Source organism: Tympanuchus pallidicinctus, unplaced genomic scaffold (genome assembly GCF_026119805.1).
Source record: "Tympanuchus pallidicinctus isolate F22 unplaced genomic scaffold, pur_lepc_1.0 scaffold3, whole genome shotgun sequence".
In the NCBI taxonomy this organism is placed as follows: domain Eukaryota; kingdom Metazoa; phylum Chordata; class Aves; order Galliformes; family Phasianidae; genus Tympanuchus; species Tympanuchus pallidicinctus.
The window spans coordinates 88,903,950-88,930,896 of NW_026294747.1; the positions used below are offsets into that span (position 1 = coordinate 88,903,950).

The 26,947-nt window shown below is 36.3% G+C and overlaps 1 protein-coding gene across 1 annotated transcript in view; it reads left to right on the forward strand.

Annotated features, from left to right (window-relative positions):
- Positions 1–3,025: 3,025 nt before the first annotated feature.
- LOC128085223 (dynein axonemal heavy chain 11-like) overlaps positions 3,026–26,947 on the forward strand; it is a 36,890-nt gene continuing 12,968 nt past the window's right edge. The window contains 2 exon segments of the mRNA XM_052692309.1: positions 3,026–3,160; positions 3,838–3,984. Of these exon segments, the coding sequence (XP_052548269.1) occupies positions 3,026–3,160; positions 3,838–3,984 (282 nt within the window).

Genomic DNA, 26,947 nt, shown 5'->3' on the forward strand with positions numbered 1-26,947 from the left:
TTATCATAAGAGAAAGTGACAAATTGGAAATGCAGGGAAGACCAATCATCAAAGAGGTCTGTTCGGGAACGATTAGTGTTTTCTGAAAAACAGCGTGAATTACAACCAGCTGCTCTCTGGCTCGGCGTGTCTCCCATGCTGTGCCATTTTGTTAAGCTCGGTAACAGTAGTTATTTTGCCCCACTGAGACAAGTTGTCTCTGGCCACTTCCAGCTCTACCGGAACCCACTTCTTCCCTCGCTGATTTACAAATGAAATTGTTGTTAGAGGGCTTTTCAGGACTGCTGAGTTGAGACCTCTTATAAGGATCATGTGTGAGAAGACTATCTTTGCCTAGGAAGATCTGTATGGCAGGGTGTGCGTGTCGTACACAATAGGAAAGGAGAAAAAGGCTGTAAGAGATGTCAGTGTGAAGCCAAGTGCTGCACAAATCTGCATAAAATGCCCATTCCTGCTGACCAGCAGGATGTTAGAAACATTTTTTTACAAGTGCATGTAACATAAGATGGATTTTTGCTAGCTTTGCTTCAACTAATGTATGTTTTTTTTATTATTATTTGTAAAGCAATTTCTTTCTGCTTTCCCTAAGCGTAAATCATTCTTTGTTTAGACCTTGCATTAATTTCTGTTGTAGCAATTGCAGGTGAAATACATATTCTTTTAAGCTAGATTTTAAAAGTCATGAGAAAATAATGAGGTTTCTCACTGAGAAAAATGGCAAGATTTTTTGCATCAGCCTGATTGTAATATTAATGATGTAGGCTTAAAACATTTAACTGCATCAACAACCACTCGTGAGCAATTTTCCCAAAGTTCTCTAAGCATTATTGACAATGCTTTGGTAAATTACGTGTGACTTTCCTAAGAGTTGGTGTAGCTCATTTAATTCATATTAATTGATTTTTAGGCTTACCTTGATTAATTGAACTGGGTTAGTCTTGTACAGAATGCAATAAATAATCATTAAAATGAAGGAGATGTGACTCCACAAATTATAAAGTTAAGTATGCTAGAAGTCACAGAGGACAAAATGGAAGTTAGTTACAATGATAGAGTTAAATAGGCTTTCCTAGTATTTCCCTGTTAATTTAGCATGCAGTATCCTAGCTTAGACCTGTATTTGGATATATTTTAGTATTACAGGTAGATATGGCCCTTTAAAATGAAGATAAATGAATTTAGAGTGTTCCTTTATTCCAGGAAAGTACAGTCTTAAAGCTCCTTTTTCAAAAAATGTAGGAAACCAACAACCAGTAGCTGGCAAAGTTACCAGCATGTTTTCACCTCTGCTCACATTGTACTTCCCTGAGGGCCTCTGGTCTGAGCTGAGGGTATGTAGTGGATGGCCAATTCTGTCTGATCAAAATTTAATGGCATTAAAAAAAAAAAATCACTCTGTTCTGAGTGGGAATTTAAGAATATTTGAAGTATGTGGAGATGAGAGGATTTAGGGTAACCACTGTATTTTCTTTATGGGATATATTTTTAGGTGGGGTTTTCAGAGGTGGAATAGAAAATTCATATATTGTACACAGAATCATAGAATAGTTAAGGTTGGACGAGATCACTATGATTATCTGGTCTAACCATGACTAACTTTATTAATTCTGTATTTGTAGTGATTGACATCATCTGTGCTTTTAGATTTTAGGAAAAAAAAAAAAAAAACGAAACAAAACTGTTGAAGCACTTTGCTTCTATGGGAATGAAGGCTTCATGAATGCCAGCACAGAATTAACTGATTTATATGCAAAAAAAAGTTGGAGGAGACTCATTTAAGTTCAGTGTCCTTTACATGATGACAAAATGATGTTTTAGGTAAACTTTGAAGAATACTGTTATGAGTGAGCCATCCTTAGTATCTTCTTCCGTCGTTTTTGAGACCTTTCTTTGCTCTCAAATTTCATTTGTTCCTGTTCCTTGGTTATGCTCAGCCACTCAGGAATCCATTTGCAATTTCAGGGCTTATGACATGCACCTAGAGGATAGCGGTGGAATGCAAGTGTCAGGTGAAAGTCAAATCACAAGAAGATGAAGCTCTGTATGTGGGGATTTTTGTGCATGGCCCATGGCCAACTGAATGGTAACAAAGACAGCTGGAGCCTTACATCAGCAGTCTGCTTCTTGTGGGGTTAGTGCCACTTAGCCCCCACTCAATGCTGCTGTCTCATTTGTGGCAAGTCAGGGATGGGGAGGCTGCTTTCAGCCTTTCTCCACACACACACCTACTCATGATTAGATGTAATCTAGTAGTATCTTTATTTAAAACAAAAAACAAACAAACAAAAAAACCACCCGTGTGTTTCACATGAAAAATGTAGATGAAATAAATGAAATGCTCAGTTACATCTTTGCATAGCATCACAGCTTTGTATTGCTACATGAGTTTAACATCGGGAGCTGACTGGTTCATTCCCACTTCTCCATCTAAAGCCCTGCAAAAATAGTCAGGAAAGTGTAACTGATGTCTATTAGAAATAGCATAGCTTAAACAATGATTAAAATACTCTGAATTCTAATTTGACAATGACCAAATGGTAATCTGACAGATGGATCACTTGGATGGTTGAATGGTTATACTCTAAGAGTTGCAGTCAATAGCTCAATGTCCAGGTGGAGATCAGTCAGAAGTAGGATTTTCAGGGGTCAGTAATGGGTCAGACGCTATTTAACATCTTTGTTGGTGACATGTTCAGTGGGACTGCGTACACCCTCAGCAAGATGGTGATGGCACCCAGCTATGAGGTGTGGTCAACGAGCTAGAGGTAAGGGATACCATCCAGGAGGACCTTAACAGGTTTGAGAGGTGGGCCTGCACAAACCTCATGAAGTTCAACAAGGTCAGGTGCACGTGGGTTGAGGCAATCCCTAGCACAGATACAAACTGGACAAAGATTGCATTGAGGTCATATTGAAAGAAAAGGACTTGGAGATGTTGGGTGATGAAAAATTCAACACAAGCCAACTTGTAGTCCAGAAAGACAGCTTGGGCTGCATCAAAAGAATCATGACTAGTTGGGCAAGGATGGTGATTGTCCCCCTCTACTCTGCCTACCTGAAACCCCACCTGCAGTACTGCATTCAGCACAAGAAAGGCATTGAGCTGTGGGAACAAGTCCAGAGGAGAGCCAAAAAGATGAGAGGCTTGAGCACCTCTCTTGTAAAAACGGGCTGAGAGAGCTGGAATTGTTCAGCCTAGAGAAGAGAAGGTTCCAGGGAGACCTTATAGCAACCTTCTAGTAACTAAAGAGGGCCTGCAGGAAAGTTGGTGAGGAACTTTTTAGAAGGACATATAGTGATAGGACAAGAAGTAATGTCTTTAAACTAAAAGAGGGTATATTTAGATTAGATGTAAGGAAGAAATTCCTTCCTCGTAGGGTGGTGAGGCACTGAAGCAAGTTACACAGGTAACGTGTTTATTCAGTGCCAGGTCCAGTAGGCTCTGGTCAACTGGAAGGTGTCCTTGCCAACAGCAGAAATGTTGAAACTAGATTTTTAAGGTCCCTTCCAACCTAAACCAGTCTATCGTTCTATGCTGAAACACCCGATCACAAAACAGCTTCAGCAACTAGATGGACATTTGAGCATTCTGAGGGAGCTGTGCAGCAGGTGCAGTTAGACTATTCTTACAAAGTTCTCAAAGTCATCAAAATTCTGTGAGCTACAAATATGAGCTGTCATATGGAAATAAAAGGTGATGCTTTTAATAGAGATCCATGAAGTGTACATGAATTTTGTTTGTAGATCAACTTCTTGGGGCACGTATTGTTAGAATTTCTCAAGAATGATAGCTAATGATCCTGACTCCTTAATAATGCATTATCTTTTTCCCTGTAGGTAGAAGATCTAAAATTCAAACTTGCTTCACAAGAGCCAGAACTGCAACTGAGAAATCAAGATGCTGAAGCTTTGATTGCTAAGATAGGGTTTCAGACTGAGAAAGTGAGCCAAGAAAAGGCCATTGTCAAAGCAGAGGAGCAAAAGGTCGGTCTAATTCCCTCGTTTAGTGCTGTTGAGCTATATTTAGTAGAAAATAAGCCTTTTTAGGTGAATAGTTTTGAACAACTTCCTCTCCAGGGAGCATAAAGTCTAAAGAATTATTATACTTACACATGTAACAGCATTTCACACCGTGATTACCACTTGACCTTTCTTTACATTATGCCTTTTCCCAACCTTTTAGCTGTTTTAATGAGATGAAAGAACAATAAATACTGAGCTCATTCAAGCATTTAATGGATGTGGATCTTGAGAATCAGACCTATTTGTAATACAGTAAAGGTCAGAGAGTCATCTCTGAGCACTTCAGATTTCTAAAGGCTTTGAGGCTCTAGGTGAATTGAACAACTCGATTGATACAAAAGTCCATTCCAGTACATTGCGATACTGCAAGGTGCAAGCCTTGCATTTTAAGATTATAATGGAGTTCCTAATTGTATGCGTCATCAATGTTGAATCTTCCTCCTACTCCTCTCAGTTCAGCCTATAAATATTACTTTCAACTTCCACATTGGAAACATAGAGGTTTAGTGTATTTTCTCTCACCACAAACTGGATAGAAATGCAGTTTCATTTTGATTCCATAATTTGAATCTACTGTTAAAAGTGCAGTTTTTGAAATTAAACACTGAAGTATCGAATGCTATAAACTGAAGCTCTTCTGCCTTTAAATCTGAAAGACTCATTCAACTCCAGCATTTCTACAAAACCTTAGGTCCATTGTGTCATTTATCAGTACTGCAGAGAGAAAATTTTAAAGAACTCACAATAGCTGTTCACATCTGATTTTAAGCTATGGAAACTTTAAATTGCCAAAAAAATTGTAAACCTATTTCAGATGCTGGTGAATGGAGAAAGCTATGCTGTTTAGGAGCAGTCAGAACTTTCATTCACTTTTGTTTTGGTTTTTTAAAAGACATTATTATTAGCTGATAGTTAGTACTTTCAATAATAACCTTGTGCCTCACCCTAATTTTAATGAAGGAAAAGTGGTTTTTTCCACTGACATAAATGAAGGCTGGGTCAGGACCTTTATATTTCTTTGCATTATGCTAATTATGGATTTCAGCATTTCACTAGTCCATATCTTCTGTAGGGATCAAAAATTGCTACGAAGTTTCAAGTCAAAACAGTGCAATCAATTAAACTTAAGCAAATTGGATCAAAAAGCTCAATGTCCTAACAATCTCTTTTCTTTGGTGCTTTCCCCCTATAAGATCTATGTGCTTATGATGCTACAATTTACGATGATCAAAAAATAAAGCATTCATTAAGCAACTAGGTGAACCACATCCAGTGACTGTCATGGGATAATAGTACCTGTAGGATACCTTGTTTCAGAGATGACATTCAGCATGTTGCATTGATGACTACCATATTCTCCTGCTCATTGTTTTATTGCACTTGTGAAACATTCTCACTGGAATTAAGGTGTTGTTTAATGCTACATTGCTTTAAGGCTAATGGAGGCTTCTGAATATTAATCTTCTCCTAATCTTTTTGTTACCAAAGGTCCCCAAACCAATAACCCACCAGCTAGTAATTTGTGATTAATCTTTGGAACTGATTAAAATGCACTGCTTTTTTAAAAAATTATTCTGGCTTTCCTGTTCTGCAGGTTTCAGACTGTAGTTTGTTTATAAAGATGTTCTCAGTTTTACAACACTTGAGCCATTAAATGTCCCAGAGGTATTCCCCAGAGTGAAGCGTTATGTAAAAAAAGATGAAGAGTGGAAGTCACTTTAGATCAGACTCCTCAGGAAACATGGGAACAGCTTGGATGTCCTGTAAACATGGCAGAACTACATATCCATACAGTAATCAACAAGGGTCTGACTATGAATGTTGCACTACTGAGGTTTAAAATACTGGACAGTAACACTGCTGTCATTTTATGAGCAGTCTGTGTGCTCTGAATGCTTCCAGCCAGAGAGGTTCCCAGAGGAAGATGCATGTGACACTGCCTTTTTAGATGGGAACCCTGCCAGAAGAAGAAATCAAACAGAGGAGGTTGTAGGTGGGTACAGGACAGTGACATTAGCTGGGGACTGGGGACAAAGATGAATGCACACCGACCAGCTTTTCTGATTTACCTCTCTCAGTTGAAGTATGCTGTTTGCATTGCATGTTTAAGGTGCTGTGCTCATGGTCTGATTGCTAATGGCACACAATAGGGTACATTCCTTCTAGCTTTTCTAACAATTTGGCCATCACTTAAGATCTCTATAGTGTAGAAATTATTGATGTGAAGGGGACTAAACTTCTGGAGAAAGAGTGAAAATCTCCTTCATCTCTCGTGAAGGGAAATATATTTAAGAAATAATTTTCTAAACGTTATCTGCAACTTGTTTGTTTTTCTCTCCCTTAAGAAAAGTGAACATGTCCTGTATTTGATTTGAGCATCAGCACACAATAAGTAACTAAGTGTAAGGGAAAAAAGAGACAGAACTGTAATGGAATGTGACTTATATTAACTGTTCGTTTTAATGAAGAATACTGTCTCATGTAAGAATTGCTACATACTTTGAGTGATGCTTTTTCACCTGCTTAAATGCTTAGTAAGTTTAACCAAAGGAGTATCTTGACTGAGTTTTAAATTTCTTCAAGTTAATTTTGATAACGTGAGCCTCAAACTTTCTTAGAGACTATATAGATAAATTTAAAGCTGCAACTGTATATCCATTATTTAATTAATTTATTTATTAATTTAAAAATACACTGTGACTTAGGTGCAAACCAATAAGAACTGGGAATTTCATCCTAAAAGCTACACCAGTTCTGTTCAGCACTTCTCTTTCACAAGAGACAAAGATTTAACTTTATTTGTAACACTTCTGGCGTAAGGAATATTGATTTTTAATCCTTGTTATTTCCATGGCTAATGTCTGTTTATGTCCCTTCTAAGAAATGGATACATGGAAAGTGCCCCTGACAGTTGTAAAAATAAATTTTGTAAGGATCCTGCATTCTTATAGAGGCTTGTTATTTCTAAAGCACAATGCTTGATCCAAATATTAACATCTTGATCACTGTGATATCCTCCTTCTCTCTAATTAGACTTGTTTAAGCAAGACCCAACAGGAAACATGCCTGTGAGATGAGCATGAGGTACAAGGATAATAATGAGCTTGTATAACCAACTTCAGCCCCAAGCAATGTGTCCTGAGAAATATGCATGATAATCTCCCAAATATGCAACTGCAGATGTCACAGTGCCCTCCAGGGAAAATCTACCAGATAGATTTGCACCCATGGAATTATAATCAGCTTTTAAACTGCTAGTTATGTCAGTGCAGGAAGTTGTGAAGGTGCTCAGATTTCACTTAAAACTGAAGCTAAGTGAAATAAAGTCAATCTGAGCCAAAAAAAGACTTTTGATGAATCTGAATCTGCTTACATTGATATGTTTAATTTCCAAGCCCGAAATGAAATAAATACTGTTTTCATACAGGATATATTATTTTCTTTTGTTTACCCCTTTGTTTTAGCCCTACAGTTTCAGATTTAGGACAGGAAACAAAAAGAATGAAGCAAATTTACCAAAAGATGGAGGCTGTTTTAACAAATCCAATGCGTTCATCTATGCTCAAAAAATACAGTGAATGTTTTACTTTGCAGGGAACACCACAGTGTATGGCCAAGACTGACTATTGTCTCCCTGCTGTTTTCTTTGATTTTCTGTTTTTCTGTGCAAAAACAGGTACCTGAACTGGTGTTACACTTCCCATCAGCCTACGTTGCACCTTACATACAGAATTGCAGAGGCTGTGATCATGAATATTTCATAGTGTAATATTAGTGATAGACTTCAAAATTCCTGCTAATAGAAAGTTCTGTGGAACAAATCCACTATTACTGCACAGTCCTGCACGTGTTTCTCTGCTTTTCCTTTTTCAGGTTAATCTTACAGATCTGAAAGCCTTTACCAACCCTCCAGTGGCTGCAACAAATAGTACTGCTGCAGTAGTGGTTTTTACTGACTTATAAGAGAAAGTGCCCAATGACCAAAGCTAGAAATCTCTGGAAGTCTTTATGGGAAATTTCATGGCCTGTGGGATATGGTATAGGATCTGAAATTAGAGGAGAAAAGGATACTTAAAAATTGGAGGCAGAGAAGGAGAAACTAAATAATATATTTATTTTCTCACAATTTAAGTCTTTAATTTAAGGGGATAAATGCTTATTCTGCTTTGTTCTCTTCTGCATGAGTTTGGTGACAAGTTTAAGCCAGCCTGAGCACCATGTGAATTTATTAATAAGAAAAATAGATGAAAAGACAAAGGGAGAGAATTTTGCGATATTTATCTCATGTCTAAAAACTTCTTACACAAGTCACAAAATATGTTTGTGAGGGTAAATTCTGCAGGATTTGGAGGGAAATAATGTTTTTGCTTTTACAGCATTATGTTTCCAAAGCAACAACTTAATGCAAGATTTCAGTTTTGCATTTGTGATGAAACTAGGAGTTAGCTTCTGGTTCTTTGAAATGGAAGAGAAATAATGCACTGGAACTTCTTTTCTTGCAGGTTGATAACTTCTTTAAAGCTTTAATAAACTATGATAAGGAGTGTGTGCCTGGGTTATCAATACAGTAAATTTCACTTAGTTGTTTGTGTACCAATTCCTCTCTTTACTAGCACTGATGGGGAAATTTCTGTTATTGAAGGTCTTTATTATCTTAGAAAGCTGAATTTAGTGTTCTGAGGAAAATGCAGCCTCCTTCCAAGGAAGATATTCTGTACTTGACAGAACGTATATATGTATTTATTTTTAGAAATAATAAAAGCTGGAAAAGAGGTGTGGGTGTCCAGATCCTTTCAATTTTCATTATGTTGAACAGTTGGGAAATATTCATCTCCAAATGTAGTGTTTAAATCAAAATGTCCATCCGAGTCTGGCTGTCTAGAGTGTAAGACATATAGCTCATCATCTGTGATTCCCTTGAACATTTGGTAGCAAGTTTGCTTCATTCATTCTAGTATGATAGCAGATTATAATTTAATTACAAGATAGATAATTAGGTTAGAAATGTACTTAAACTTAATGCTTCTCTTACACTTGTATTCTAAAACTATGAAAAAGTTATATATAGATTAATTTCAGCTGAAAAATAGGCCCTCCTGAGAATGTACTTGGTTCTGCTTAAAATACCCTTACATGAGCTATAATTGCATATCCTCTAGTCTCTCCCTATATATTGAAAGAAATCTCTACGTGTTTCACTGATGTGTAGATGAATGGTTATAAAGCAAATATTTGTAATAAAAGACCAACAGAGTAACATGAAAATCTTTCAACAGAAGTTATTTGCAAATTTGGTAACAAATATGAAACCAATATTTTTTCTACTGTACTTATGTTGTATGTCTTCTTAAGGTGTACAGTGAAGTAGAGTCAAAATGTTGTGTATTGATCTAGGCAAATACTAATTTAGCAGCAGCTAAAGAGAATCTACACACAATCAGGAAGAAGCTTATTTTAAGCAATACTTAACTTATATGCATACTTTTCTAATATATTGAGCCCATTTAATTTATCTATTTAATTTGTTTTGTTTTGTTTTTAATCTATTTTATTACTTCTCAACTAAAGTATTAAGGATATATTTACATCGAGCATTGTCATTATATTTTCCTACTGCACAACATTCAGTGGTTTTGGTGAGTGTACATGAAGCTGCCCCTAAGAAATTGCTGAATATCCCAAAAGCCACCTGGACATGTTATACCAAATAGGTTAGTAAACCAAAATAAAAGTTGGTACAAATCATTGGCTATGATTTTTACTAGATATGTATGCTGAGTGTTTATAAGTAAGCTACTGGACTATCAGAATAACTAGAGTAAAGGACTGTGGCATTTCCAGCTCGTCTGTGCTCAAGCTTGTCATTAAAATATCATCAAACCTCCTCTGATTTTTTTGAAAGACTTCCAAACACATACACATGCATACATGCATTAGAAGCAGAAAATTTGACTATGTACGTACTTTTACTGACAAAAATATTTTCTGCATTGACTGAATGGATTATGCTTACCAGCAAGTACCCACTGAACATTTCTGAGGGATTATTTGTGGATGTTTATTAAATTATTCATTTAATGGAGTAACTGCAACACAAAACACTCCTGAAACAAACAAAGACACTTTTGGTATCTTGGGGAGATGGTGGGTGGAAAGAGTTCCTCTACTGCAAGCTAATTACTCTGACTTATCAAATACAACTTTAAATGATTCGAAAGGCGTAGCATTAACTGAATTCAGAAGGCTTTGTCTTGACTCTTTCTGTTGTGAGTATTTAGACCTGAATCTCAAGTTAAGTTATCAAGCAATAAATGAAGGCTGGTTGGTTTCATAATGTGGGGATTGTTCTCACTCTTTTCTCTTAAAGTATCAATTTGAGAGAATGAAAAAGACTTGCTTTTAATGAAACTCTCAGAAAACTGTGGATTACGGTATCTGAAAGTTTTATTCTTTCCTTCAGTAATTCCCAATTCGTTCTCCTGCTACTATAGCACCCAGCTTTTCCTGTTCTGGAGATAAAGATTTAATGGTTAAACAAAAATAGCATTGATCAACCTTCCTCTTCTAGTTCTCTCTGTCCTTCACCCCCAAAATCCCACCAGCTGGTACAACATGTATTTTTCCCTACTTGTGATATAGCCTTCCTGTGACCTATTCATCTCATCGACCCTAATGAATGTTGTATCTACACTAAAAAATATCTTGATTGAAAAGTCTTTTTTATTACTGCATATAGCTACACTAATGGATGTTTATTAAATGCAAATATTTTTTTGGACAAAATTGCCCTTAATTACTTTTTATTATTAATTTTAATACACAGCAGTCACCCTTGAAACTCAGAGAGGTTTGTTGTTGTTCTTTTTTTAAGTGTCCCTCAGAGGAGAGCACTAATATATCTCTATTCTTTGTCTGTTAGTATCTCCAAAAATCTTTTCTTATTTAAGGTGATCTTGCTGCTGAGTAAGTTTCCAACTTTAAGCCTCGTCCTGTCTTTTATTATTTATTGGCTTCCACTTCCATCTCTTCATAAATTTTTTGGAGTTGATTAGCAGCAGTTTATTTTCTCAACTTTACTGAGTTCCTGGTGGGAAAAGAGTTCTGCACCACAGAAAAAACTGCAGTTCCATTTGCAGTTATCTGTTTCCTGTGTTAGGCTAACATTTGTCACACTGCCACTTATTATGAGTTTGGTTTTTTTTTGCTAACTACTTTATACAGCCCATATTGCATGTTCTGACAGGCTTCCTTTTGCACTGTGAGAAGATCCAGATAACTGATTCATAGAACAGCTGATAACTTGATGAACATCTTTAAGTTGTTCTTTAGCTTCTTAACTTGTGATTTTCCAGTAGATATTACTTGTAAGAGTATGAGCTCCAGAGCTCATAATACTGTTGAGTGGAGAGAGTTGTGGTAGATTAAATTCTCTGTTGATTGATGGAAAATAGTGCATATTGGAAGGAAAATAATGAGCTGTTCAAGAATACTTCTTGATTACTATGTATCACTTATTAGATGCATTCCTAGGCATTTTTAATCTGGTCAGTCATTGAGGCATCAATAAGGAGAAAGAGATTTAAAGAAAAGATTTGGATGTGTTTGGAGCAACTGCCTTTTAATTACATGTTTAAATCATGTCCTATCTGATAACTGTGTGCCAGACTGGAAATGATCAAAGTGCCTGTGAAACCATGAAGATGTGTGTATAAAAGCCATTGTTTTTTTTTTTTCCCTGAAATTGGCAACTATAGGAAAACAAAAATTGCATGTTAGTGCATAATGGAACTTAAAAAGACCTCCAAATCTTAGAAGGAAGTTTAAGCATCTTTTATAAGAATTCTTTGACACCTACTTTATGAAATTATCATTCAAGATGTTTCTACTATAAAAAAATTGTATCACAGACAGACGCAATTACACTGGCTTCTGCTCCTTAGTGTCAAATACCTGTACCTGTGTAGTACCTGTGAAGTGCTGGAGGATGATAAGATGGCTGAGTCACTTAGCCACTGCTGAGAGGTTCAGCAGGTGGAAGGAACTCCACAGGACTTACTCCTGTCTTTGCATTTCTGCTATTTAATTGAATTCATATTCACTTATACCATGAAATCCAACAACGTGCTTGGCTTTGTTTTAACCGTAATTATAGCTGGCATTTCATAAGTCCTCCACTTTCTGGGCTTAGCGTTCTACAACTGAACATGCAAACAACTGTCAACAGGAAATAACATGGTGTGCAGTTTTTCATCTCTACTGGACGGTCTTATGTGATTAAGGGACTGTAGTGTCCTGTCTTACACTTAAAATCATATTGAGTTCCTCAGCTCAAAACTTGCATTAATCCACAAGCAGAAAGACTTGATGTTCAACATGATGTCCCATGGCAAAGTCTGTTACATACACTGACTTTTTGCTGGCATTCATTTTTAGAGTTAGCATGAAGCACTCTAAATTTTAACCAATATCTTCCACTTTTCCAGCGAGTTTCACATCCAGGAAGCTTTCATCAGCTCCATTTTCCCAACGGTGGTTAACTTCCTATCTGCTTTACAGTATTTTGTTATATGTCCCTCTGCCCTATGCAAGCTGTTCCAGTTGGCTTATAGGAGACATTTTAAAGGTATAGTTGACTACAGAGAGGAGCCTGTGAAATGAGTATAAAGAGAAGGCAAACTTGTATTTATTCTGGGAAAGAGTGTAAAAAAAGTAGGCCTAGATTTGATTGACCTTAGGTACTGGTAACTCCATGTACATAGTCAGTATGCAGAATGCTCTTGCTCCTTATTTCACCTGTATGCTTCCATAGTCTGTAAAACATAGAAGTCCTCTAACCCTGAAGGAAGGTAACTCCTGATGCACAGCCATTCTTACGTATATCTCTCTATCTGATTTGAATCCAATTTGTGGGAAGGTTTCATCTCACACCACTTCTTCAGAAGTCAACTTGCTGTGCTGCCCTATTTGCTGTCTTCTGAGGGGTTAAACTTCTTTTAAGCTTGCACAAGACCTCTATGTTCAGCCACAGGAGAAAGTACTCCACCAGTGTAAATCCTTTCACATTTGCATCAAATCAAGCAGAACAGAAAAGAGAGACTCTGTCTGTCATTTATGAATGTTAGCTTCTCGATAGCCCTCTCTATTCTGGAGCTAAACAAATTCAGTAAGAGCAATGAGTCAGTTACTCTTCTATCTTGTCTCTTTTGATTCAACACATTAAAGTGACATTAATGTTTTCTTATCAGCATCCACAAATCAATCTCTATGTTCAGTTGCACCCTACACTTCAGTTTTTCCTTGTCGTTTTTCCTTCTGCTCATTTATTTGCCTGTCTCTTTCCAACCTTCCTCTATCTAATTTTCTAAAGAATAGACAGTGAGGGCAGAGTATCAGTTGTTAGTGATCTCTGCTCCTGCACTCACTGCTGTGCTGTGCTCCCTGACTCATAATTCAGTTTCTTTCTGTTGCTTGAGAGAGAGAGGAGAGTTGTACATATTTTTCATATGGAAGTTTTTGTGGGCAGCAGTTTTCAGTAATGATAATTGCTGCAGCTGTTGGTAATCAATAATACATCTTCAGCAGAGACAGCACAGTAAACAAACCTCTTTCCACTTTTCATGGTTTCCAGAATATATCTTTAAATGACAAATTAAATTCTTATCAAACATGGGCATTATTGTAATGAGTATTGTCACAGTAATTTTTTTAATGTCAAATACATACAAGCCAGTACTACTACTAAAGCTCTATGTTGTTTTACTGTGTTTTAAAGATGATTGAAAAAATATTCCTTGGATGGTGATAACTGCAGATCATATATTGCAGGTTTAAATTTTAATATACAAGCATAGACATTTGTCTACTTAGTTGAACAATTGCTATGCATTTACACTAAGTGGAAAGAAAAACAGATTAGGAAATAGAAAATTTAAAAATGGATTTCTTTTCACAATTTTTTTAAGTTAAATGAAATTGAATCTCCATCCTTTGAGAGACTGCAGTTACCTTCTAAAAGTATTTGTGAAAATTCTGATTGTACGCTCATGTATGTATTCCAGTAACTAAGACTACCATATGCAAAAATAAAAGAGGATGTAAGGTAATATGTCATTAGTGTTAAAGCTAAAAGTTGGGCCAAGTGCATTCTTGTGGAGGATACTTTTTTTCAGAACAGGATGTTGAAACTTAAACCACAATTTAAAAAAATTAGTTCCTGTTCGTCTTTCAGCTGCTTTAACTACACAGGCATTAACAGAAAATATATATATATGTGATTTATTTAAGAATGCAATGTCAACCTGAGTGCTCTATAAAGGAAATCTGGAGAAAACACTACAGCTAAGTGAGTCCCCAGTTATATGGCAGAAGTGGCTGATCCTGAGTTGAGGTGAGTTCAGGAGGAAATGCCTGAAAGCAGAGAGAGGGCACATTACTGTGCTTCAAGCAGAGTGCAAAAGACAATGGTTAAAGTGTGGATAGGCACTCAGGATATCTGTCTCTTTCCTGGTACTGGTAAAGCCATCCTGTTTGCCCAATAGCAAATTGCCGGATTTTATGCCATGAGCTCTTTATAAAAAAGTTAGCTAGCTATTTTTTCTTGCTTTTTCTTTCCCTTCTTTGGTGCAATTTTAAATGATCTGAAGCACCCAGGAGATATTTACAATGTTCTCAGCCATCTAGAATACTAAACAGAAAGTTCTGTGGGGTCTTCAGATCCTTCAGTAATATAGTTCATTGTCATCTAGCAGAAATTTTTATCCACTTATAATCGTCTTCAAGCACCTAATCTCTTCCATTTAAATCAACTTCTGGTAGGGGGTTCCAATCTTTCTTTCTTTTTTCCTTTTTTACTTTTTTTGTCTAAATGACAGTGTGCTTAATTATGCTGTTCCAGAAGCTGCAGAAAGAGCAAAGAGTACAACAAAACATTTCCTCAGAAATTTTTATCCTTTGAACTTAAAGGCGCTATCTAACATTATTATTAAAATATGTTACTTGAAATAAAAGCAAATAAAACAGCAACACAAAGCAACCTTACACTTCAACATTTAAATGAATCCCTTTACTTGGTAAGGTCTTGGATAGCAATTTGTGTAAACTCACACCTTCGTTTCAGAAATCAGTTGCAGAGGAAGACAGACAGAGATGATGTCAACCATCCAAATAAACAACACTACTGAGATGACCAACAGGTTGGTCAAGGGACCTGAGGTAAGAGGACTTTGCCTGAATATTGTAGTTGGTGTGAGTTTTGAAATATTTGAAATGTTCCATTAAATGTAGAAGCAAATTTTGAAGATGTTGTAAGGACAAAATGCTGGGAGTGACACCTGAGCTGACCCTCGTAAAGAATCTTTTAAATGAAAAAAAAAGAGAGAGTAATAAAATCCTGAGAAGCAAAATGTGCTGCACTGCAACTGAGGAATATAACTTTGCATTTCCTAAAGGAAAGAAAAAAAGCAGGTATTACTGAATGACTGATATTGGCATGATTGCTAAGGAGAAATCTCAATAAGTAAGGCACCACATTTATACATAACTGAGAACACATCCTGACAGCCTGGGCAGCCTCTAGTTAATGAGCAGAAAGACTGAATAATCCTTAGGTCAGGATGGAGTCACCCTTCATCTGCCTTCACTGCACTTTTGATTGTACTTAAGTGGAAGGCACCAATCAGATATTTGCTGCTTGCTTCTGTTTTTCCCTCTTGCAGAAACCATTCATTTTTAAATAAGAATGAATATAATTTACATTAGAATTATGCATATATTTCATTGTGGTTTTTGCCTTTATTTATAGACAAACACCATTAAAACTAACACATGCTTCTTTAATGGTTACTGGCCATTTAAATCAGCCACAGCATTGCTGTGCTCTCTCCTAAGTCTTACACAAATCGTCTGTCTTGGTTCACCCTTTAGAGTTTTATTCATTCCTTTTTCACAAATAAGTATAAATAACAGTAAATAAGGGCTTCAAAGAATAGCTAAAATACTATACCAAAGATAGCCTTAATAACTTTTTCATAAATGTTTTAACTTGGATTTCATAAGATCATTGTGTCCTTTCTTTCCAGGTTCACAGAAAGAATATTTTTGTTTCTGCAAATCTCTCAGCAGAAATTGGCAATTAAAAAGATTAAATCAGTTTGTAAGAAATGCAACATTAAAGTATAAAGCTAAAAATAATTTTAAAAAATAAATAAATAAACAGTTCCATTTTTGGAAGTTAAAACAGATCCCTTTTTGTTCTCTGATTCTAAGATCAGTACACTCAGAAACTTGTAGTGTGTGAATAATCTTTGCTTTGCAGAACAACAGTGAAGTCAATGGTGTGTAGCAATGTTATCTGCATATGAGTATTCTTGTTTTCCTCAACATGCCTGAGTCAGTCCCTGTAGACCTAGCCCAGCAGATCCTCAAAGCCTTTGGAGATCCTGTGGAAGCCAACGGGCCTTGCTGACAGTGAGTACTCTGGATTGGATTTGAAACTTTATGCCTAGTTAAGTTTTTTTACAAGATATGAGCTTTTATTAGTGATGTTTTTGTGTAAGTTAAGGGGGGTAATATTTAAAAGGATTAATTGAGAATGTCACATCTTTTCTGCTGAGAATAAATTCTTTTTGACTAGAACAGGAGACACTTATGTTCTGAAAAGCATCAAGACTGATGATTTTGTCTATATAGCATTGACCTGCAAGCTCAACCATTCAGACTAATAAATCAGGCAATTTATATTTAATCATTAACTAACTCCCGAGCTGAACAGCTGTTCAAAATTAGAAATGGGTCACCCCGGCCAGGATGACATTACAGGCAATCTATAATGCATTAGAATAAAATTATAGTGATTTTTAACTGTCTGGAAATTTATTACACTGCATGTTCCAACTCTTAAACCCTTGTTAGCCAATGTCACTAGTGATTTATGGTGCTTGGGTGGTACGGTAAAATTACTGAAGATTTAAATAGACAATCATTCTATGTTTAGTAAATCTTCAAATTCCAAAGCTATTCTGGAGAATGAGGTGGGTGCTCTTTATTGTTTATGACTTTCCAGTCAGTGACAACAAGAGGAGAGAATGGATAAATCAAAAAGCTCTCTTGTAAATTAATGGATTTTTGTCTTGTTGCCTTCACTTAATGATTTAAGGAAGAATACTGTGATATTTATAGGAAAAAAACTGCTGTCTAAAATACTTCAAAACAAAACTCTTCTATATAAGTATTACTGTTTTAGCTTTCCATGGAAGTAACCCTTTACTTGTCACTGGTTAAGTGGCTCTTATTAATGTAACTGGGGCTTGGGAGGCCTTCTCACACTGCCTTACTGCATTTTCATTGTAAAAAATTTCAGTGCTAACAATAAAGCACTGTATTTTACAGAGTTCCATTTCTTCATGTCTTCTGGTTAACGACTTTACTTCCTGATTGCCTGAAAAACATAGAAGTAATATTCTTCATAAATATCAGCTTTACCAGTTGTTCTATTATTTTGTTTGTTTAAACACAGAGATTTATTTTTTAAATGGAAGAAACCATGGGGGAATTCTGTCTATTCCAAGCTTTTCACTGATTTTGATTAAAACAAGTACATGTCTGGAAAAAAATATTTTTTTATTAACGTCACCACTCTGAAAAATGTCTGTACTGATAGTGGGTAAAGAACAGTGTGTTTCCCTTCTTTCTTGCTCACCCTTGTTTTACATCAGTCATTCTGCCCTCTGAAATATGGTGAAGGTGACTCTAATATGTCTTCAAGAACCATGTAGATGTGGCACTGAGGGATTTGGCTCAGTGAACATGGTGGTGATGGGTTGAGAGTTGGACAGGATGAAGTTAGTGGGCTTTTCAAACCTCATTTCCTTCCCCCTTCGTACTTCCTTTTCTTCCTGACAGTCTCTTTTCCTTACACTGCCTTTTCTGAATCTGTCCAGAAGTGATTGCCTTGACTCAAAGCACCACCACCTTGCTGTATCTGCCTGCACATGCCAGATACTGTCAGTGGTGCAGTATGCCTACCACAGTGTACTTGCCCTAAGCAAAAACATCAAAAAAGGGGAGGAAAAAATATAAGGGAAAAACATAAAAAGCTTTTAATGAAGAGTTCTATCCAAATTTTTCAGATTCAAAGGGTTCAAATTGCCACCAGAAAGTATGAATTTTTTCAAGCCTGAGAGCCTTAGGAAGTCTATCCCTGACTGACAGAGAACATTTCCTGTAGTGCTTTTCTTTTGTTTTTAATGTGAGGGTTGAACGTTCTGTCACTTCCAAGTTGTTCAGGAAATATTGTCTAGTCTTGCTCTGCAGTCTGAAAAAGTGCATTGGAGCCAACCTGTTGAAAACCTCAAAACATGAAAGAAAACTGTATGTGATGATGTTATGTCAGCAGCAGCATTTGCACCTTTCTTTGGAGCCTTCACAGACCCATACAGTTGGGAAAAGATGGAACATTTCTGGATTCTTTTTCTAAAGCAACGGTGATATTTTACCGTACAAAATGGCAGTCTAAACTGAGGAGTCTAGTTTGCTGAAGTCACAGTCTCTCAAAAATTTGGAGTATTTGTTGTTGATTATTAATCATGTTTAAAAGTGGCTATGAAATACCTGTCGCTGTCTGATTTCCAGTATATGCATTCCAGTACAAAATACTTTTATCAGTACTTTGAGCATAATGAGGGCGTAAGGAAAAGAGAGTTCCTTCCCTTTCCAATTCCATGAGAGCCTCTCATTCTTGAAGTTGTATCCGCAAATCTTTCTCACTTGGATGCTTCAGTATTTTAATCTGTAGTCTACTAAATAGGAGACCTATATTTCACCTGTTTCTGCCACTTCATTTATCTCTCTAACACTGCTCATACAGTATGGCTGTAGCATGACATGGTGTGACTGGCATAAACTTACATCATGCCTGTGTTGCTGCACACTCTGTGCTGGGTTGTTCTAGTGTTGTTGCCTTTGCAGCATTGACACCTTGTCTTCCTTGTCCTTCCTTGTTCCTTTCCTCCTCACTGATGTAGGTGCTCCTGACTTCTTCCAGCTTGTTCCACATCTCATGTCTGCCACAAATCTCAGTGCTGTACCACAATTAGAGCTGAAGGTGCATGTGAAGAGTGGAATGCTTGCCCCTATTTTAAATCACTGAGCTAAGGCACAGCAGATGAGCTAAGTTGCCTGAGGACACTCCAGAAATTCACAGTTAAAGCTGAATCCTGACTTCCCAAGGTCAGCACTCAGAGCTTCAATGCCATCTTTTTTTGCAGCTATTTGCTTTTTGAGAGTTAAAAAAATAATAATTTATGTGGATCTATGTCTTGCTCAAAACATTTCCCTGATCTCTCCAACCAAAACTTTGTCTGCAGATAAAGTCCTTTCAGTACTTCCTTCCACCTTGCAGCATAACACTAGGTAGGAAAATGCCCTCCCTTTATTCAGTTTTGACAGTGGGGCCCTGGAAAAAAACATCATTATTTTTTAAGCATCCTATGCAATGGATGGAAACTTTTAAAAATAAAAATAGTTTACACTGTAATTTTGTATTTTTAAGATGGTTATATATAAAAAGACATAAATAAAAGACCTTATTTCAGATTAGATTATTTTCCTGCAAATGGAAAAGACTGAGAAGTGCATATAGAAGGTGATGTTAAAAATTGTTAGTTTTAGTTATTTATAATAATCTTTAGAAAGAACAACAACCAGTACCATGTCGTGAAGTATAAGCTTTCATCTTAGAACACATTTATTGTATTGCGTAAAAACTTGTGTAGAAATCCTGATAATACTCTGTTGCTTGTTTTTATCCACAAAGAATTATTTCAGTTCATGGAAGTGAGTACATTGTTTGTTTTACAGTCCAGAGACAGAAGAAATCACCTTGTCATATTTTGGTACTTTTAAATAAATGTGTTATATGCAGGAGATATGTATGTTAAATGCTTTCAAGGATATACGTCTATCTGGTTCTTTTATTTTGGACTTGGTAATTAGAATCAGAGTTTAGATGCTTTTGGACAGAATTATGTATTTATCCTACTCTGGCAACTGTGATGTTTCTGTCACAGAAACTTCATTGGATGTATTGTTTAGTTCTTACTAATGTGAAAATTTGGCTCAACTTATATATATGTAATGATTTTTGTATAAAAACTGTGCATGCTTTAGATGTTAAGGTGCATTTTTAAGATAATCTCAAGCCTGCAAGCCAGCAGAAAGGACTATGTATGTCTAAGGAAGGAAACCTGGGATAACGTGGCAAAGAAATTGGTGGGAATTTGTCCTGCATTTCACTGGTTAAATTAAACACTGATTCCAGAAATACCTGCTCAAGAGCATGCTTGAGCATTGAATTTGCAATATTAGAATCCATACACCCTGAAATTTACAATGCATGGGTTTACCTTCTCAAATATAAATGTATTTTATGAAGTAAGCAACCTAAATGAAAATACATTTTCGAAAATCCAAGATAAATACCATAAACTGATTCTTTTGCATCTTGAGTTGACAAGGGTCCTCTTTAATATCCTGCCAGGAAAATCTTTAAACTACTTCAGCCCAGTTATCATTGCACTGATCACGTCTTGGTGCCTGCTGATCTTGGTGGTTTATTGTGTTTCACTCTGCCTCAAAGTTTCCTGTTCCTATGATCAGACCATGCTAACCTGATGGATGATGCTCCAAATGCAGCACAGAGCAACAAGGTAACAGGCTTGGTGATGAGATGTCAGCAGAACTTGACACCATTCTGACGCACTGTGAGCACTGCCCTGTGATGATGGATCCCTAGAAACCAGGAATTAAACGGACAAAGAATAAATACAGAGCAGATTTTAAAGACATACATCTAGGAGAGAAGGGTTATGTGTGTGCTGAAAGGCTGGCTTTCATGCTCTCTGAACTTCCTCCAAGTTTTGTGTTTGCTCTGTGTTGGAATGCATTTACTTGACTACTTGGAATACTAAAAACACTGCAGCTTATTTACCTGTAGTATCATTTTCCATTTGAAATGGTGCTTAAAAGGAGGCATTTTGTTGTACTTTGTTCAAGTGTTGAGGAGAGAATAAAAAACAAGTTGGGAAGGGCAAATCAATTTTCCACGGTAAGGTGCAAATCCTGATGGTATGACATAGCTTGTTCTGTACAGCGTAGTCAGCAAAACACTGCACATGCACCTAAAGGAAGAGAAAATTCAATCCAGAGTACTGCATTCAAAGCATGAGGTAATATCTGGTCCTTCGCAGATAAATAAGTACAGTTCTAATTCTTGTTGCTTTTACTGGATGACACATAATTTGAAAGCACTTCCATGCAATTGATCTGTTCATATTATTTTTCATATTTACCTTGATTTAGGGAGGCAACTATTTAAGTCTTGAGCTGCTCCAGTTAAGAGTTATCTGAGTTAATTTGACTGAATTCCAGATAAAACATGAAATTACATAGCAAGTGGTCACAGCAATGTCTCATGTTTTAAAACTGTTAATCATTTATCCTGTCTGCTCCTCTTTTTGACCACCTGCCCTTATTTTTTCCCTTACCCAAACATTATAAATATTTGTGAATTTCACTCATACTTTGCAATACACTTCTGCACAAAGCTAGCTTGTCCTAATTATTTATCTTCCACAATTGTCTGCTCCCTAATTGCTGCCTATTGAAGCAGAGGTCTCCCAAGTTATTCAGTCTAATCATTGAAGAAAATGTTTATTTTGTAGAAATCTACAATACTTAAGTATAAAGTTAAAAAAAAATGTTAGTAGATGTGTACTCTCCCTCCCTGGTTTCTAGATCTTCAGTGTGGGGCCTGATTCTCATGTTTGCTTACAGGAAAATCTTCAGCAGTATATTTTCTAGGACTAGAAAAGCATAAATGTAAATATGTTTAAATCCAAATTTTAGAACTCTTAACAAGGAAGTCTTTGTGAACAATTTTGCACAATTTAACGAAGCTATTTTAGAAAAGGTTCTTCAGTTTTATTATAGAATTCTGCCTATGATCATCTCTTTTCTAATATTTGAGGAGTTTTGTTCCTTTTCATGGAAAGTTTTCTGAAGACTGTTGATACAACTTTGGCTTGTGGAGAGATTATACTAATCAGAAACAGCGCTGAATCTATCAATCCCATACTTGATTCCCTACTTGGAAGGCATACAGGTAAAAAGGGAAGGTATACTTTTGTAATCAGAGTTTGTCCATGACAGCAGGATATATATTGCTTTGATTTGACACTTTATGCTTACTATTTCATAACTTTTCATGAAGTTATTTGTTTATTTTAAAATTCAATGCCTAAAAACTGATGATGAATGGATATTAAAATGTCAGTATTTGCACCCGATTGGATTAAAAAAAACCTTCTCAATTCTTGAACTGGACTTGAAATGTAATACATATATGCAGGAGATTTCCTCAATTCAAAGTGCAAATGTATAATTCTATATTTTAAAACAAAGAAATAGATAAATAAAGGAAGTCCAAGAACAGAAGCTGTCCCAAACTCTCATTGGAAAGGTAGCAGCACTCCAACTCAGATGTCTGGAGATAGGTGTTCAAGAGGGAGATTCAGATTCAAACCGGGTAATTCAATGCTGACTTACTGTGTCTTCTCTCTCTGAAACTGTTGCACCTAGTAAGCAGGCATACAACACGCTCTGGGTGTGTCTATGAATCTCAATTTTAGTTTCTACACCTTCCTTTTTTTTCTAGATTTTTTGGGGAATAAAAAAAAAAAAAAAAAAAAAAAAAAAAAAAAAAAAAAAAAACCTATAAAAATAAGAAAATACCATCAAAATGAATTCCTGTGATCTAGTTCAGGTACTCTAAATACATTTTCATGGATGATAATAGGCAAAATCATTGAGTTTATCCACAACAGTTTGTACAAAACCATGTTAGACTGTGAAGTCTTCTATCACTTTACATGAAAGCTTCCAGTGTAACTGCTGTGTCTCCCATGCACCTGTCAGCCTAAAGAACAATACTGATTTTAAGTCGCATGAGTAAACCACGTAAACCACATTAAATGTTTGATCTGGCTGGCTGAAATGCCTTGTTATTTTTTCCACTCAATTATGAATTTATTTTTAAGTCCTAAAGGCTTCTCCTATTCTATTTCTGTTTTCAATCAACACATTCACGAAGTAGACTTTTCATGTTTGAGAATACAATTCGCTTTTCGGTAAAAATTAGAGATATTCCTAAAGCATTTCTTGACGGGCCTCAAATAATACTCAAAGAACATTCAGACTGCTTGCACAGATTGAGATTATTTCAGGAGAATATATGAAAGATATATTCAGTAAAACTGATATCTGGTTTTGTACAGATCAGTTAAGACTTATCTCCCTCTTCCACCATCCAGAATTTCAAGCATTCGTGCCCATGCTGTAACTTTAAGCAACAGCTCGTATCTCCTTGAATACATGAAGCTACTGGAAGATGCACTCTTGCCCTGTACCAAGACTTGAAATCAAGTTCTCTGGGTGAGTATTTTAGCAGCACTACCTGACCTACCTGACATGTTCCACAGCTTGCTTAAGATGAGGAATGTCTCCTTTGTGAGGCTCCAGTAATATATGCACCCCTGTATTACTAAAGAAGGAGAGTTTCCCTCATTCTGGATTAATTTCTATTATTTGTTTATTTTTGTAGTTGTGTCAGGCACTTTGGTATTTTTTTTCTTCCTAATAAAGAAAGACTAGAAAGGTATTTGTGATAGATATGGTACAGTCCAGCAGCTGAAGTTCATTAATAATTGGAATGTTGCAGAGTATGAGGTAATGAATACTAATTACTCCTTTCATGTCTGACAGCACCCTGTGGACCAATACATCAGTCCAGACTTTAATTTGGTTCTAGTAATGGTTTCATCAATAGTACATTAATTCTGTGTTTGAAAAGATATACAGTTGAACCTGACCCACACAGTAGATAGCACTGTCATAAAATGGCCACAGACTGACAACAACTGGATAATTACAAATAATTAAATCCACTGAGCTTCAGACAATCCTAATTTTAAGTAAAATATATCTTATCGTATCAATCGACAGAAAGCATAGACAGGGAGATTTATCAACTTGTACTCTTTCCAAAGCAAATTTACTGGCCTGCATATTAGAGAACTTTCTGTTCTGTGAAGCAGCTTCATAAAATTCTACTCCTCCCCATACTGCTTACCAAGATTGTATCAGATATTTTGTATCACTTCCACCACTGTTTTTGAATGAAGACAAAAAAAGGAGACTCTCAGCTTCAGGACACTTCAAATATAGGTATACATTTACATTTTCTTCAAAACTTGGGTGATTATAGTGTGAACTACAGGAGGTTGTTATCTCTGAAAACTTGATTTTTTTACTCAAGTGCCTTAGCTAGTAGACAGAAGCTTAACAAGCTTATGGTGCTCAAGTTTTAGTTTAGTTCAGCTTTCTGGAGCTGAAAGCCTGCTCAGTGGATCTTCATGTATGTTGATCCCATGTTGGAAAGAACTAAAAAATGCTAATGTTTTCATTTCATTTTTTTTCTCAGAGAGGAGAAAAAAAGACGAAAGTTGTTAATTTCAAACCTTATTTGTTGCGGTACACAGCTCTATGTAAGCACAGATGATACAAAAAAAAAAAAAAAAAAAAAAGGGGTAAAATTTAGGTGCTATTTGTTGGCAGCATATGCAAAAATGGTTCAGAACGCACATACTGAGATTTGTTGAAACAAACAGCTCAAGGCATGGAAGTAAGCAAGCACTGGTTTTGTACAATTTTTTTTTTTTTTTTTTTTTTTTTTCTCTAGCCTGCTTATTCCAGAAGAGAAGCGATGCCAATGAATAGGTTTGGTCTGGACAAACTTTGATATTTAAGGTTTATCTGTGTATTTCCTATTCTGCCTCCCCTGATCCAGAGAGATAACTGCATGCAAGCATTAGCTATAAGAAGTCAATGTCACTTTGACTAGCAATGGAGATGATAAAAGAATAAATTCATTGCTCATAAGACTGCTGTTTGCACTCATATGAGCTGCTACACCCACTCAGATCCTCCATGCCTTCACAAAGTGGTAGTCAGGTTTCTTCAGCTGCAAGACTGAGCTATTCAGGATTAAGATGTCTAGAAATTTATATGCAAATGTTGTTTGAATGAACAACTTTCCATTCTCATGAGGCATGACTGTTATTCACACACATGCTCAGCAAGACAATTCCCTTGGTTTCTCTACAGGGATGGCTTTCCTTGCCTTGAACGTCTTGCCAGCTGTGCAACTCTAAGGCAGCATTTTCCATGAACAAGTTTGACCAACTTACACAGTCTGCCTACTGAAACTGCCTATTAACTGTTCCCTTCTGCACTTGTTTTCACCTGATTTGTTCAACTACTCTCTCTACATTACTTGCTGGAGTTTGTAAGTCTTTTCCAGAAGCTTTTAATTTTAAGCAGCAGGAAGTGAAAAAAAGGCTCCTCTGGAAAACGTGTTTATCCCTCCTTCTTCATACTGAAAAATACTGTTTCCCTTTCATTTCCCTTTCTTTTCCCATCCAAGAATTTATCAGTTATTTTCTGTTGTGGTTTAAGCTGGCAAGCAGCTGAACACTACATAGCTTTTTGCTCACGCCCTCACCTCCCAGTGTGATTTCTTCCCAGTGGGTAGAACTCAAGGGTTGAGGTAAAAACTACTTACTAAGACAGAAAAGAAAGAGAGAAATAACAGTAATGATAATAATAGAGAGATTATATAAATAGATCTATATACAAGGGATGTTCTGAAAGCAATTCCTCCCATTTTATTATGTTGGTCCATGATGTCAGAGGCAGATGGTGGTATGGCAGTAGAGGTTGAACCTTCCTATCAATATTTTGTTACATATTCTTGCTGTGTGACAGATGGCAGCAGAGGGGCAGTCTCACAGAATGATGTCTGACATGAAAGTGCATGTGAAGTAAAGGGGTGGAATTGAATTCCTCCATGCAGAAGAAATGGCACTCACTAAAGCTTATGGATGTTTGCTGAACATTTATGGAGACCAAACATGGATGTGAGCACAGCAAGTGGTGGGTGGTGCATTTTAGTGTTGGCAACAGTAACAGTGGGTCACCTCCGCTGGTGCAGGTTTCTACAGGTGCTGCATGTGAGATCTTTTTTGTTGCTGATGAAAATGCACAGCTAATGGTAGTGACTATGGTGAAAAATCATGTTATGCAGCTGACAGTTCACTTTATATTTATATACTCTTTGTAATTTTGAATTGAACTAAAGTGTTTGATAAGATTTTTTTTTAATAAGCTTGAGACATTTCTTGATATGAAGTTGTTATTGTATGATCAACATATTTTTATCTTTGTTTTCAGTGCTCTGATTGAAAGTCCTACACATTGTTTCTTTAGGCAGCACTTGCGCAGGGGAAAGCAGTTATTGTGCTGAGAATTCAGATTTTGGCAGGTCAGAGCAGGTATTGCACTCATTCCTGGGCTTCTCACAGATGAGATCTCAGTGCCTGCATTAGCTTCTGAGCTGTATTCATTCTTAACTTTTATTGAAAACCAGTTATTCCTCAATATTTACACAGGATTTTAAAAGTGCTTTGGGAACCACTTTTGAATCCTTTAATCTACTCTTTCATGATCCATGAGAATTCCAACAGGAAAACAGTATATTTCAAAATAACAGAGAGCTAGATCTTAGATGAATCACTCTGTGTATTCGTGGCTAGAATGACACATTAATTTGGTCAGTTCTATCTGTCTCTGCTGGTGGAATAAATGATTACGAAGAAAAAAATATCAGAAGTATATTTTATCTTTAGTAATTTCTTTGGAGTTCATTTTTTGCTATGCCATCCATCAAGCACTTCCACAAATGGTACCTATACCTACTGCATTATTTCAGAATCCGGACACAAACTTTAAATGGATGCATTTCATTAACAACAAA